Source organism: Sarcophilus harrisii, chromosome 1 (assembly GCF_902635505.1).
Source record: "Sarcophilus harrisii chromosome 1, mSarHar1.11, whole genome shotgun sequence".
NCBI classification, from domain to species: Eukaryota; Metazoa; Chordata; class Mammalia; order Dasyuromorphia; family Dasyuridae; genus Sarcophilus; species Sarcophilus harrisii.
In genome coordinates this window covers 117,757,067-117,772,942 of record NC_045426.1, presented here as the reverse complement: position 1 = coordinate 117,772,942, position 15,876 = coordinate 117,757,067, and the positions used below count along the sequence as shown (strand labels likewise).

The 15,876-nt window shown below is 37.5% G+C and overlaps 1 protein-coding gene across 1 annotated transcript in view; it reads right to left on the bottom strand.

Moving 5' to 3' along the window:
- The window catches only part of AK3 (adenylate kinase 3), a 29,469-nt gene extending 16,325 nt beyond the window's left edge, over nucleotides 1-13,144 (bottom strand). The window contains exon 1 of the mRNA XM_003762128.4: nucleotides 12,769-13,144. Within this exon, the coding sequence (XP_003762176.1) occupies nucleotides 12,769-12,922 (154 nt within the window). The 5' untranslated portion in view covers nucleotides 12,923-13,144. The remainder of the gene's footprint in view (nucleotides 1-12,768) is intronic.
- Nucleotides 13,145-15,876: the final 2,732 nt, after the last annotated feature.

The window sequence follows — 15,876 nt, the reverse complement described above, 5'->3', positions numbered from 1 at the left end:
GTAAGCAATAATTTCACCATTTTACAGAGGGGGAAACTGAGGCAGAGATTAAGTGACTTGCCCAAGGTCAAACACATATTAAGTATCTTGAAGTCAGATTTAAATTCATCTTCATCACTCCAGGTTCAGCAATCTATCCACTACTCAAGCAGCTATTGTTCAGATTTCTAGTAATAATCTTTGTTTGTGGTTGATTGCTTTTCAGCTCTCTGACCATACCTCTTTTTTTTCCCCTTCTGTCTCTCATATAACTCACCTTGCCAGTTCCCAGCAATAGTTCAATTCAGCATACATTCATTATTTTTTTTTTGTTCAGTTTTTTAAGTCATGTCTGATTTTTCAAGATCTCAATTAGTGTTTCCTTGGCAAAAATAATTTGCTGTTTATTTCTCCAGCTCATCTTACAAATGAGGAAAAGTGAGACAAACATAGTTAAGCGATTTGACCAGGGTCACACAGCTAGTAAGTGTTTTGAGACAGATTTGAACTCAGAAAAATGAATCTTCCTGACTCTAGACCCAGCACTGTCTGTTGCACCCCCTAGCTGCCCTAGAGGGAAGACATTGCAACTAATAAGACTAAGAAAACCCACGTCATTCATTGGCTTATCAGAAGATCTGAACTTTTATGTTGTGTGGACAGCACAGGACAGAGATTTAAAAAAAAAAATTGTTCAGCAGTTTTCCTGCTGAGAGATCATAAGTGTGATGGGTTACTGTTTCATGTCTTAAGTATTTATTATGTAGACTGTTTTAAACATATCTTTTGTAGAAGGAAATAAATTGGGTATGAGCCTCATACCCAATACATTGAGTATCTTTTCTAGAAGTAATCTTATTAATCCTTTTCAGGGGAGACTCTAAACATTAACTATCCCTAGTATCATTCAAAAGGTTCCCAAGGATTCCAGAGGAGGGTGATAAGGTTTGGGGTAGGATGAGGCAGAGGGTGTATATAAAAAAAAAAAAATTGTGATCCTATACTTGGGAGGGGTCCTCTTGATTGAATCCAAGTCCTGATTAAGTATAAAGATGGGTCCTCTCATGGAAAACTCCCTTCCCTGGAGTCTCAAAAGCTTTGCCAGCACCACCCAAGCTCTAAAAAGTCCTAACACGCTAGAAAGGTTGGTTATAAGCCTGTCCCCATTAATAGATTCAGTATCAACTGAGAACAAAAACTGGTGTAAGAGTGAACAAGCATTATTAAATGCTTACTGTACACCAAGTACTGTCCTTAGTGTCTGAGCACAGGGAGGGATATCACCAAGTTCATTATAGTATAAAGACTTTTTCAACCACAACTCTTGAAGACATTTTACCAAGTCAGAGTGGGATTGAAACTGGCATTGGTGGAAGAAGTGCCCACAATGATCAAATTACAGCTTCTTCAAGTAGGGTTTAAACATGTAATTTAATTTTTTTAACTTGATTTCAAAGCCTTTTGAATTTGAGCTTTTTATGATATATAGAATACTTGGTACTTATAATCTGAAATAGTTTTAGAATAAGTGAGGAAGGGGAAAAGGAAGGTGGCAACAGAAATATATACATGTTATTTTCCTTTTTTCCTTAATTTATGAGTAGTTTAGCGTGAGAGGATAACCCACAGGTTAACAAATAACCCTTGACCAAATTTTTTTTAAATCATGAAGATTAGGGGCAACTAGTTGGTGCAGTGGATAGAGCACCAGCCCTAAAGTCAGACGAACCTGAGTTCAAATTTGGTCTCAGACAGTTAACACTTCCTAGCTGTGTGACTCTGGGCAAGTTACTTAACCCCAATTGCCTCAGGAAAAAAAAATCATGAAGATTGGTGGCAAAATGATTGGACTGTTAGACCAAGAGATGGGAAGTCTTGAGTTCAAATTCTGCTTCAGATACTAGATGTGTGACTGGGCACTTAATCTCTGTCTGCTTCAGTTTTGTCATATGTAAAATGAGGCTAATAGTACCTACTTCTTTTGGTTCTTATCAGGATAAAAGAGATAATATTTTTAAAGAGCTTTGCAAACCTGTTATTTTGTTATTGAAATTTAACTAATCATAAGAAGTTTGTTTGTTTTACTGTTATAATCATAAACAAAACAGAGAGGAGTGTCAAACAGTAGTCATGATGCACATTGTGGAATTAGGAGAGGAAGAGAAGACAAATATCCAATTTTGAAAACAAGTATGAGAAATTTCACATTTAGAACAATTCATATTTTTATTATCTTTTAAGATTTTCAAAGGATTTTCCTCACAAAACCCTTGTAAGGTCAAAAACTCATAAATTATTATACTCATTTTACAAACAAAGAAACAGAGGGCAAGAGAGACATAATCACAAAAATTATATTGCAAGCTTGGCTCAAACTTCAGCCTTCTTACTCTAATTTTCCCTGGAGTTGGAATCCATTTCTCCTAGATTCAAGAGCAGTACCATTCATTCCACCATTCATACTGACTTGATATTTATCTTTATATCTCTTCCACAATGACTAGTAGAAAAGATTTATTAGGCACTTACCATGTACTTAATATTAAGTACGAAAAGACAAGAATTAAACATTTCCTACCCAATAGCTTATATGCTATTGGAATTTAAGTGTACAGATAATTACATACTAAAATAAATCAAAAGGGAAGAGAAGGCAGTAGAAGTTAAGGGAACCATGAGAAAAGCTTCATGAAGAAGCCCCTGCGTAAGCTGAGCTTTGAAAGAAGCTAGAAATTATAAGAGGCAAGGGGGCATGGCTAAGTACCAAGGCAGAGATGGAAGATGGAATATTATATGAGAGAAAGAAAAAGTCTATTTGGCTTCAGCACGACATGTGGGAAAGGGAATTTCTAAAATGATCCAAGTCTTTGGGACTAATTCCAAGGGTTTTTGAAGTGATCAGGTTCTGTCACCCACTTTCCACAGCCAGTAAGGTGGCTCAGCAGATAGAATGTTGGGTTTGGAATCAGGAAGATTTTGCATTCAAATTCAGTCTCAAACACTTACTAGTTGTGTCACTTAAGCTCTATTTGTCTTAATCCAATGGAGAAGAAAATGGCAAAACACTTCATTATCTTGCCAAGAAAATATTTACAGCCAATATTGGCACGCTATGGTCCATAGGGCCACAAAGAGTTAGACACAAGTGAACAACCATTCCCCATTACAACAACCACTACCAGTATATTAAGCAACTAATATTCCCTACAGAGGTAGCTAGATGGTTCAGTGGAAAGAGCACTGGGTCTGGAGTTATAAAGACTTGCATTCAAGGCAGAGTTCTGAATTACTAGTTCTGTTACCCTACGCAAGTTATTTAACCTGTTGCTTTAATCTAGTGGAGAATGTAATAGTAAACCACTCCAATATCTTTGCAAAGAAAATCCCATGGACAGTATCTGAATCACAATGTGCTGGACATGACTGAACAAGAAATATATAAATAGTTCTTTGAAGATTAAGAGAGCAAGGGATATTCTATCATCTGTGAAGGAAGGAATTTATGGCCAAAGGAGAACTAGATGTTTGCTTGCTTGTTTTTTTCTCATTTTTGATCTGATTTTTCTTGTGCAACATGATAAAAGTGAAAATGTTTAGAAGAATGCACATTTAATTTATATTGAATTACTTACTGTCCAGGAGAGGAGGAAAGAAGGGAGGAAGAGACAAAATTTTGGAACACAAGGTTTTGCAAGGATGAATATCGAAAACTATCTTTGTATGTATTTTGAAAAATAAAAAGCTATTATTTAAAAAAATAAATTTGTATGACTACTTCAAAAAAAACTAGAGATCATTAAGAAATGCAAAATGGATAATTTTGAGTACATTAGATTAAATATGTTTTGCACAAATAAAACCAATGCAATCAAGATTAAAAGAAAAGTGGAAAGCTGGGGGAAAAACTTTTACAGACAGTGTTTCTGATAAAGATCTCATTTCTAAAATATATAGAGAATATATTTATAAGAATACAAGTCACTCCCCAATTGACAAATGGTTAAAGGATATTAATAGACAATTTTCTGATGAAGAAATTAAAACCATTTCTAGTTATATGAAAAAATGCTCTAAATCACTATTGATTAGAGAAATGCAAATTAAGACAACTTTAAGGTATCACTTCACACCAAAAGATAGTGGTACATATTGGAGGGGATTTGGAAAACAGGAACACCAATGCACTGCTAGTGAAATTATGAAATAACCCAACCATTCTGGAGAACATCTGAAGGCTATCAAATTCTTCATGTCCTTTGATCCACCAGAGTCTTTCCTGGGTGTACCTCCCAAAGAAATTATAAAAGAGGGGAAAGGCCCTCTATGTGCAAAAATGTTTGTAACAGCCCTTTTTGTAATGGCAAGGAACTAAAAATTAAATAGATGCCCATCAATTGGGAAATGACTCAATAAATTATGGTATGTGAATGTAAAAAATATTATTGTTCTGTAAGAAATGATAAGCAGACTGATTTAAGAAAAGCCTGGAAAGACTTATATGAACTGATGCTGAAAGAAGAGAGAGGAACCAATAGAACACTGTACACAGTAACAATGATGATCAGCATGATAGACTTGGTTCTTCTCAACAATGCAGTGATTGAAGGAAATTCCAATAGATTTGTGATGGAAAATGCTATTTATCTAGAGTGAGAACTATGGAAACTAAATATGTATCAAAGCATAATATTTTCTGAATGGATGCCCATCAATTGGAGAATGGTTGGGTAAATTGTGGTATATAAATGTTATGGAATATTATTGTTCTGTAAGAAATGACCAGAAGGATGAATACAGAGAGGCTTGGAGAGACTTACATGAACTGATGCTAAGTGAAATGAGCAGAAGCAGGAGATCATTATATACTTCAACAATGATACTGTATCAGGATTGTATTCTGATGGAAGTGGATTTCTTTGACAAAGAGATCTAACTCTGTTTCAATTGATCAATGATGGACAGAAGCAGCTACACCCAAAGAAAGAACACTGAGAAATGAATGTACTGTTTGCATGTTTGTTTTTCTTCCTGGGTTATTTTTATCTTGTGAATCCAATTCTTCCTGTGCAACAAGAGAACTGTTTGGTTCTGCACACATATATTGTATCTAGGATATACTGTGACATATTTAACATGTATAGGACTGCTTGCCATCTGGGGGAGGGGTTGGAGGAAGGGAGGGGAAAAGTCAGAACAGAAGTGAGTGCAAGGGATAATATTGTAAAAAATTACCCAGGCATGGGTTCTGTGAATAAAAAGTTATAATTATGGGAAAAAAAAAGCATAGTATTTTCACTTTTTGTTTCTTTCTCATTTTTTTTTCCTTTTTTGGTCTGGTTTTTCTTTTCTTTTTTTTGCTGAGGCAATTGGTGTTAAGTGACTTCTTTGGGATCACACAGCTAGGAAATATAAAGTGTCTGAGGCTAAATTTGGACTCATGTCCTCCAAACTTCAGCATCAGTGCTCTATCCACTGCATCATCTAGCTCCTTGGTCTAATTTTTCTTGTACAACATGATAAATATGGAAATGTCTAAAAGAATTGCACATATTTAATCTATATCAGATTACTTGCTCTCTTGAGGATGGGAGAGAGATAAGGGATGGATGTACAAAAATTTGGAACTCAAAGTCTTACAGAAATGAAACAAATGTTGAAAACTATCTTTACATATATTTGGAAAATAACATTCTATCGAAAATTTTTAAAAAAGAATTGGGACAATTAAAAAATAGTTCTTTTATATACATTACCTCACAACACTAAGAGGTAAAACCAACACAATTAACATAAATTCTAATGAGATTTATTAAAGGAGAGAGGTGATTTCAGAAATGAATTATAAGCAGCTAAATCTCAGATGAATAATGAATACTTGAAGTATGAATGCTGCTTTCAGATCCTCTGGGGACTTCTAGAACAAAGACATCCTCCTCTGTACCTGGAAGTTTTCTAATGACCCTATATTAATCTCCTCCAAGTTGATATAAGTATGCATGTTAGTATGATGCTCAAAGCATGTTTTCAGAAGCAATATAGCATCAGGCTAGAATGCTTCTGCTCAAGTAGTGGAAAAAAGCTTCACTTTTGAAGTCTTCATCAAGGTCCCTTGAGTTTCAAGTGTTCTTGAAGACTCACAAGTATTAATTAGCCAAGTAACACTTGCATGAGCTAATAGATATTTCCGTACTATATTTGCTCTTTGAAACTTAGTGGTCCCAGAAGTTAGGTGCCCCTTATCTAAGTAGAAACCAATGATGGATTGGTTCCCATAATTAACTATAAGATGATATACAATGAAATTGGTATACATGGTGGGATATTAATAAATATAAGAATGATTTTGATAAGAGCTACTGTTATTTTGGAGTAGGACAGAGGAAGAGAAAACTTTTTTCAGAGTTAGAAGAGGGGGGGGAAAGTTCAAAGAACAATATTAAGTCAATATTTAAGTAAAAAATGATTTTTTAAAAAGTGTTTAATACAAAAGTTTCATCTACTTAGGAAAGGAATCTTCCTTTAAAATAACTGTTTTCCATTCTGGAGAGTAGTTTGGAACTATGCTCAAAAAGTTATCAAACTGTGCATACCCTTTGATCCAGCAGTGTTACTACTGGGCTTATATCCCAAAAAGATCATAAAGAAGGGAAAGGGACCTGTATGTGCACGAATGTTTGTGGAAGCCCTCTTTGTAGTGGCTAGAAACTGGAAACTGAGTGGATGCCCATCAGTTGGAGAATGGCTGAATAAACTGTGGTATATGAATATTATGGAATATTATTGTTCTGTAAGAAATGACCAACAGGATGATTTCAGAAAGGCCTGGAGAGACTTACACGAACTGATGCTGAGTGAAATGAGTAGGACCAGGAGATCATTATATACTTCAACAACAATACTATATGATGACCAGTTCTGATGGACCTGGCCATCCTCAGCAGAGATCAACCAAATCATTTCCAATGGAGCAGTAATGAACTGAACCAACTATGCCCAGAGAAAGAACTCTGGGAGATGACTAAAAACCATTACATTGAATTCCCAATCCCTATATTCATGCCCACCTGCATTTTTGATTTCCTTCACAAGCTAATTGTACAATATTTCAGAGTCATTCTTTTTGTACAGCAAAATAACAGTTTGGTCATGTATACTTATTGTGTATCTAATTTATATTTTAATATATTTAACATCTACTGGTCATCCTGCCATCTGGGGGAGGGGGTAGGGGGGTAAGAGGTGAAAATTGGAACAAGAGGTTTGGCAATTGTTAATGCTGTAAAGTTACCCATACATATAACCTGTAAATAAAAAGCTATTAAATAAAAAAAGAAAAGAAAAAAAAAGAAAAGAAAATAACTGGTTTCCCCTCCCAATTATAATAAATATTAATAACAACAATGGTAATGATAACAATAATACAGGCCTGGTCTATCATTTACCTCATTTCTGGCTATGGAAAGAAAGGGCATAAAGCTAGAAAGGTAGAATGGAATCAGATTATGAAGGGCTTTATAAACCAAATAGAGATGTCTGGTGGCCCCTAAGATACCTCTAAAGTATCTTAGATCCAAACACTGGGTCTAAGAGTCAATAAGAAACCACTGGCATTTAATGATATGATCACACCCATAGTTACAGACTTGAGAACCAGTTGGATATAGAGTATGAGGAAAATTGAGGAAGGCTCCAAGCTTGTGATCTTAGGTGACCAGAAGGATGATGGTGCCCTTGACAGAAAAAGCAAAGTTTAGAAGAGTGATTTCTTGGCAGGGAAGGATGATGAGTTTTGTTTTGAATGTATTGTTTGAAATGCCTAAAAGGACATCCAATTTGAAATATGGAAATGTGATTACTCATCAAAAGCCAAGCTGTCACTTTAGAAAATCCAGAGGCTGTACTTTGAAAGATAAAAAAGGTGAAAGGACAAATCTAAGAACTGAACTATAACAGCTAACCTGGACAGAGGAACAGAAAATCAGGGCAGTCACTCAGTGGATCAATTAATTTGGCTTAGGTTTAAAATCCAGTCAAATGTTAATCAGCAAAACATTGCAGAGCAATGCATCTTAAAGGAAGAAGGAGAAGAAGGTTCAATCCAGAAGATACATTAATCATAGTATTTTTATGGATAGTTCCTAAATTAGAACAAGTATACCAGCAAGAATTACCCTGAACACATTCTTCCTTGGCAAGCTTCTATAAGTTTATACCCACATATCCCCCCAGTTAATGACTGCTCTGATAGAAGGGTGTGATTCAGATTTAACTATAGAGTGTGATGTATTGTTAGTTATGCAGTACTTAAATATGTGAGTATGTGATATTATCTATTTACTTTTGCCTTATTTTAAAGCAAATAGTTATGTTTAAAATCTAAAAGTGTCCTTATTTTTAATAGCTGGCTATTCATTAGTAGGGGGTCCTAGTTGTTGTATTAGCAGGAAATATATTTCCCTTCAACAAGATTACCCCGGAGAACTTGACAAATTTGAGTATAACAATTTAATGGTGGCTCTTCTCCTGGAACCCAGACCTGCTAGTGTGATAAGAGGTTAAAATAACTGAGTCAGCCCAGAGAGTAAACAGGTATGCATGTGACCAGGTCAAAGGTGTATATTAGCAGGAAGAGGAGGAATAGTCACCCTATACACTTATTACATAAACACTCAAATGTTTGTTAAGCTCACACACCTACATACACATAGACACACACAATATATGTATATCTATTTATATACACACACATATATATATGCCTATGTGTGTGTATATAAATATATATACATAGTTGCAAGTACATATTTATACATGAAGCAATTAATGTCTTGCAAATATATGTTTATACATGAAGCAATCAAGGTTTTAAAAGTCTAAATGCTGGAGGCAGGTAGGTAGCACAGTGGATAGAGCACCAGCTCTGAAGTCAGGAGGACTTGAGTTCAATCTGGCCTCAGACACTTAACACTTCCTAGCTTTGTGAAGTTGGGCAAGCCACTTAACCCCCAATTGCCTCAGCTAAAAAAAAAAAAAAAAAAAAAAAAAAAAAGTCTAAATGCCTTTACCTTTAGTTAAAATGTTAAGGCAAAGCAGGGACTGGAAGGAAAAAAAATGATAGATTCAAAAGAGAGGCTAGAAATGAAGAATAGAAAATGTCCCCTACCACTTCACATTCTCTAGTAACTTAAGATTTATAAAGTACTTAATTATATCAACTTTGTGAAGGAGACAATACAAGTATTATTCTCCTTGTTTTATAGATACAGAAATCAGGACTCGGGAAAACAAAGATGCGTCTAGTTAATATAAATCATAATTTGGAACACAAAAGAGATTGAGGAGAAAAGTTACTCTTCAGTTGCTCTAGTGCTACTTCCAGGTTGGTTAATACATAAAATCTACTCTATGGCTTGAGAATTTCTAAGACTGACTCCTTTCCTAAATCCTAGTGTGACTTCAAGTTTGGTAACAAAATAAACACTTCCAGTGTTTTCATATCACACTATAGAACTATCCATATGAATATACTGAATTTCACTATAATTTATTAACTATAGTAACATCTGAAATAACACCATAAAGTCCCCTTCAAACAGTATCATCTATCTTCTATGGAAAAAAACTGATCATAGTTTTCTACTGGTTATTTTTTCAGAGAGAAAACTATCTGACATCCTTAAGCTTTCAGAAGTGTCTGACTCTTTGTGGACCCCTTTTGGGATTTTCTTAGCAAAGATACTGGAATAGCTTGTCATTTCCTTTAATGGATAAGAAACTGAGGCAAATCAGATTAAATAGTTTGCCCAGGATTACACAGGTGTCTTGAGGTTGGATTTGAACTCAGGCCTTCCTGAATCTAAAGACTGGCATGCTATCTACCCTGCTATCTGTTTCCAACCCTCTTATTTCAGTTGAATTTTTAATTTTGTTAATTTTTTTAAAGAAAAAAAAAAGTGTAATGCCACCAAAGTCCTAAATCAATCATCTCAACTTTTTTGGTCTGCCTGAAGTTATATCCTTAAGTCATCCACAATTATGCCTCAGAGCTAGAAGCCTCTTAAAAATTTCCACGGTCTTTCTCTGCTTTTTATAATCCAATTTAGCTCATTAGAATAAGTCCCTAAATAGTTATTTAACTTTTGCAATTTTAAAAAATTAATCAAGGGATATTATCAACCAATGATCCAACTAACAACTTTTCTGAGGAGCTGAATTCACTTGAAGGACTTACTGATTGAAAAGATAACCAATACAAGATGTCCCAAAAGTCTCAGTGAAGTTTCAAACTTTAGTGCCTTAAAACTGCACTAAGACGTTTGGGATTTTATATATAGAAGAATAAAAGGGCAGATGAGTCAGAGATATTCATTTTAGGACCAAAGAACACTAGTCTCTGACTAGCTATGTGAAACTACTTTTAAAATAAGTAGATAGATACTCATTGAGAAATTGTTAAAAAAAAAAAAAAAAAACTTATGGTTTGTGAATGTAATGGAATATTACTATGCCATAAGAAATTATGAAAATAATGAATACAGAGAAGCCTGAAAAGATTTTACACAATGTGATGCAGATTCTGATGCAGTGAAATAAGCAGAAGAAAATATGCATGGCAATGTAAATTTTTAACAAAGAACACAATCAAAAACAATCAAACCCAATTAAAAAAAAAAAACAATCAAAAGAGCATTGCAAATTTACAAAGAACAAACAGGGCTTCAAAAAAAGAGAAGATACCCTGACCCATTCTTTTACACAAGTGTGGAACATTGCATTTTTTTTTTTTACTTTGTTGGAACATAAATTAGTTGTTTTACTGAGTTTTTCTCCTCCCCTTTTTCTTTCTTTTCTTTAAAAAAAATTATTTGTTGTATAAACTACTTCTTGGGAAGGGAATGAGAGAGATGCTGGGAGAAATTTTGGTGGTAAAATTTTTTAAATCAGTAAAAAAACATTTAAAGGAAACGCTTTGAAACTATGGGTTGAAGATCAATATGTCATTACTCAGAATAATATCATGAGCACACCAATTAGATTTTTTTTTAAATTGACCCTCTTCTCTGTAGAGTTAAGGCTTTTTTAGGACAAGACAGACTTCACAAACACAAATCCTGTTTATTCCTTAAGAGTTAAGTCCTAGGCATGGACAGAAGTACAAAAGTTAATTAACTTCCTTACCGAGGTCACATAGCTAGTATTTGAAGTGGGATTTAAATCCAATCTTGATTTCAAGCCTAATTCTATCTAATCTACCAAGACTGTAAATCTAAGTGTCAAAAGTGAAGTAGAAATCCAGATCGGCCTGATTCTGCCTTTAAAAATGGTAACACAGCTGAAAATTCTTAAACTGTAATACTGCACTCAGGAAAAATTCATTTAGAGCAACTTTCTGCCGTTTGCAAAATTTGGCCACAGGAACAAAACAAGCTTTTTTGGAAGAGCATCAAGGAAAACAGTTTCCCTTGATCAAAAAGTCTCCAGGAAACTCACAGCAAAATTTTAACTGCAAAGACACCGTAGAGGGGGAGAGGGAAACTAACACGAACTACGTGATTCCAAACAAAAACACCGTGTTCTAAAATTGAGGGGAAATTCTCCCAGAGCCATAAGTGGGGGAAAAAAGAGAAACGGGGGGAGGAAAACAGGGTGTGGTGGCTGACGAATCTAACAAAACATGTTTAGCATGTTTTATAAGTCGGATTTCCAGGAATGAGAACACAAGAAAAAGATCAGTTTCTTCGGGAGTGGTAATCACGGATGAACAACTTTTTCAAAGGCAGCAGGGAATAGTTTTGAATGTACTGGAAAGAGCAAAATGCATCTTCTTAAGTTCTAAATCTGCCCTCAGACACTTAGTAGTTGCGAAACTCTAGCCAAGCCACTTAATATTATTTGCTTCAGTTTCCTTATCTGTGAAATGAGCTGAAGAAGGAAATGGTAAACTAAACCAGTATTTTTGACAAGAAAACCTCAAACGGAGTCCCGAAGACTCAGACACGACTGAAAAATGACCGAACAACAACCAAAAAAAAAAAAAAAAAAACTCCAAAGATTTCTTCGAACCATCTCTAGGTAAAGGGTTGCAGTGGCCCGCCAGAAATACAAGGGAAAGTAAATGATTGTAAACAATGGCTATTCTCTCTCTGCCCGTCCCCCACCCACCTTTACCCTGGGAAGCGGGGAGTCCAGTCCTTTCCCTGGAAGGACAGGCAAAAATGAGGTAATCTTCTTTGGTTCTTTAAACTAGATTTTCATCCTAAACAAAGGACTAATAAACAAAGGGACTGTATGTCCATACATAGGGCTGGAGCTGGAGCTGGAGTTTGTTACTGCAGAGGAAACGGAGAGCTGGAGGTGTCAAGTGATGGGCTAAAGATCACTCAAGCCAACTGGGTGCACAACCTCAGGCTGGGCGTGGGGGGCAGGGATGCTGGGGAAAAGAGAAGTTCAGATCAGATCAGATGTCCCCAAAGGAACATACAGTGCAATATGAAAGATAAAGTGTTAGCAGAGATACCACGCGATGCGTACTACAGCTAAGTGATTTACAGGGACGGAAATAATAAGCCACCCCTCTCCAAGAGGGAGAAGAGAGGGCACCATCCTGCGTGCTACATGCCAAATTCATGGCCCAGCCCCAGCCTAAGATTCCAGGCTCGGGGTGTGGCCGTTGCATGTTGTACAGATTCTTTCCCTGGGAAATAGAGGTTGGGGGCCCGTGGAACGAAAGGTCTGGAAGAGGGGAGGGTAATAGGAATGTTGAGGATCTGCTCCTCCTGGGTCTCCCACCTGTTCCCTTATTCATGTTGTCCCGGAGCAGGTCCCCGCTGGAGAGATGTTTCAAGGCGAAGTGTTTGACGATGCGAGAGGACACGGTTCCCTTGCCAGAGCCGGGGGGCCCCATGATCACGGCCCGCAGGAGTGCGCGCCCCGCTAAGCCCATCTCTGCCAGCCAGCCTAAGCGCCCAGATCCTGAGTTAAATCCAGTGGGAACCCGGCCAGCCCGTGCGTAGGTCCGCTTACTTCAGCAGCTGCTCGGGTGCATCTCAACCAGCCGGAGGCGGTACAAGCAGTGCAAGGCTGCAAACCGAATCACTGACTGCAGCAAGGCCAGACTTAAGTCGGGGTGGCTCCGAAACCTAGGAGTTGGCCTCCCGGAAGTGAACTGGCCGCACCGCCCAGTGCCCGCCCCACTCCCCGGCCCGCCTTCTCTCCCGCTTCACCGCACTTTGCCTTCTGGTGTGGCCTGGGGGGGCCAGGAAATGTTCTGCTTTCATTCTAGTTGCCGAGAGCCTTGTGGTAGTTTCCTTTCCTTCTATCCCTTCCTTTCTGTCCCCCACAGCGTTCAGAGCCGAAAGAAACCTCAATGCCCACCCTCCTTCTAATAAAACTAAAACCCAAGACAAGTAACTTGTCTAGCTTCAAACAGTGAATAGCAAAGGCTGCGTTCTAACACAGATCCTGTCTCCAATTCCTCTTCTGCCTCCAAACTATCGGGGTAAAAATGTAACCAAAGACTTTTCCCTTTGTCAACTCAGCATCGATCATAATTTGGTAAGGACATGTTATTCCTCACCTCCCCCCTCCCTTTCACCCTCTATTTGGCTATTATTTAGAAGAAGGGTAGGACTTCTTGGACCCCGAGGGCTGAATAAGGAGAAGCAAAAGGTAGAAGTTACAATAAAAAAAATTAGGGGTAATAAAAAGAAAAACTTGTTAACAGAGGTATCATGTAGTGGAATAGAGGCAGTCAATTCCCTTTACTGGAAGTCTTTAAACAAAGGGCAGATGGCCACTTGTGTAGATTGTAGAGGGGATTACTGTTCTGGTAAGCATTTTCTAGGAGAAGCTAAGTAATACAGAGGGTAGGGAGTATTAGATCTGGAAGACTTTTTTTCATGAGTTCAAATCCAGCCTCAGACATCCACTATGTGATCCCGGGCAAGTCACTTGACATTGACTGCCTGGGTTTCCTCATCTGTAAAAAGCTGGAGAAGAAAATGGCAAAGATGGTTGCCCACTATCATCATTACTATTCAATATGGTATTAGAAATGCTAATTTGACACTAAGAGAAGAAAAAGAGATTAAAGGAATTAGAGTAGGTAAGGAAGAAACCAAATTATCACTTTTTGCTGATATGATGGTATACTTAAGAGAACCCCAGAGAACCAATTAAAAACAATTAGGAAATGGCAAAGAGTGAGACATAATAAAAAGTAATTATTAAACAACATTCTTTAGACCAGTTAGCTGTAATGCCAAAGTACACTTTTAATGGGGTGACCAGTTCCTCCATTTGTCCTATTTTGTATTCTGCCTTAAGGTTATGACCAGCCCCTCTTAATGGTTGAGATAAAGGTGTTATAAACATTCCTTAATGTCATTAGAATATCAGTAACCTCCATCTATGAGGCTATCCCCACCTAGGTCTCTGCATTATGTCATTGTTCTTGTCATTCCATAAAAGGCTTGCTGTCCCGATACTCGATACTTGGGGCTAGACTCTTTGAGATGATAGTCTCGTCTAGCCCTAGGATCCATTGGTCCCAGTATTTCTCTCCATTTAATAAACTATTGAATTGGTCTCTAATCTCTGTCTTGCTCACTTTCTTTTGGCATTACATTTGGAGGCCCCCCAGCGAGATAATTAGAAAATGAGCAGGATAAGAGATGAGACTTTAGGGTCTCTGCCTTGGGCAGGGTGACTGCGAATCTGAACTCTTGGCCTGGAGAGGTCAGGCCCTCCTGGATTTCTTTCCCGAGCCTCCGGGAAAGAGAGCAGTTTCCCAGCCACAATACCCTGATGGTAGACAACCCCATTTCGGCCACAGGAGAGTAAGTTTGTCTGGGTACCTTTTGGGGTACCATGTGGTTTTGTTTGGTTTGGTTGATGAATAACCGGATTCACCGGGTTGCACGGTTGTCACTTTTGGGGTGCCCTTTTCTTGGGGTACCGGTTGGTTTGGTTGATTAGTAATAACCGGCCGTGGGGTCACTTGGGGTGCCCTTTTTGGGGGTGCCATTTGCTTGGTTGATGAGTGGCTGGACGCAGGGGGTCGCTACTGGAGTGTGATGGAATTTTGGACAAGGTAAAAGACTTTCTTTCCTTATCTTGTGGTGGACACAAGACTGCAGTCGTTGTTTGGAGCTCTTGGGAGCTCTGGCATAATTCTTTAGGAATTGCTGCGGCTCTATCTCTAAATAAAGGCTGCAAAAGTTGGGAAAACTAAGTTTTTACTTGTCTGCAATCTAGACACTCCGCCACCTCAAAACTCTTTTCCTGGAGCAGATGCTTTGCTTGAGGAAACTCTTTCTGTCCAACTCTTTTCCAGAGACAAAGGCCCGTCCTTTGCATTTCTAAGAGGTCCTCCCACTTCTTCCATCGAGTGGGAAGTATATACATTTGAAAATGGGACTCAGTTTCCCTGTTTGGGTCATCCTATGTTAGAGTAATGCCGGCCCCTCCGGCTTTTGCATGGCTATCTACAAAGACTGGGGGTTTTAAAAATGCCATTTGGTTTGGCTTTAATGTTAAGTGTCCTACTGAATGTTGTAATTGTGCAGTCTAAGTGTGATCAGTGTTCTGTATGTCTTGTATGTTATTGGACAGTCTAGTTGTGCTCTGTGTTCTGTGTGTGTGTTTTTTTGTTTTTGTTTTTTTGTGAAATTGTAATTTGTCTGTTTTGGTAACTTAAGAGCTCTGTTAAATTTAAGAACAATGATCAAATTTGGGAATTGGTTATTTCAATACTGAACTCCAGCAGGCGAAAACATTTGATTAGGAATTTAAAGATGATTCTAAATTTGGGAAATGAATTGGTTTTCCTTAAGTATAAGACCTTAAAGGAACAATAGCTTGTTAAAGAAGTTCTGTTAACTTGCCGGAAAGAGGTCA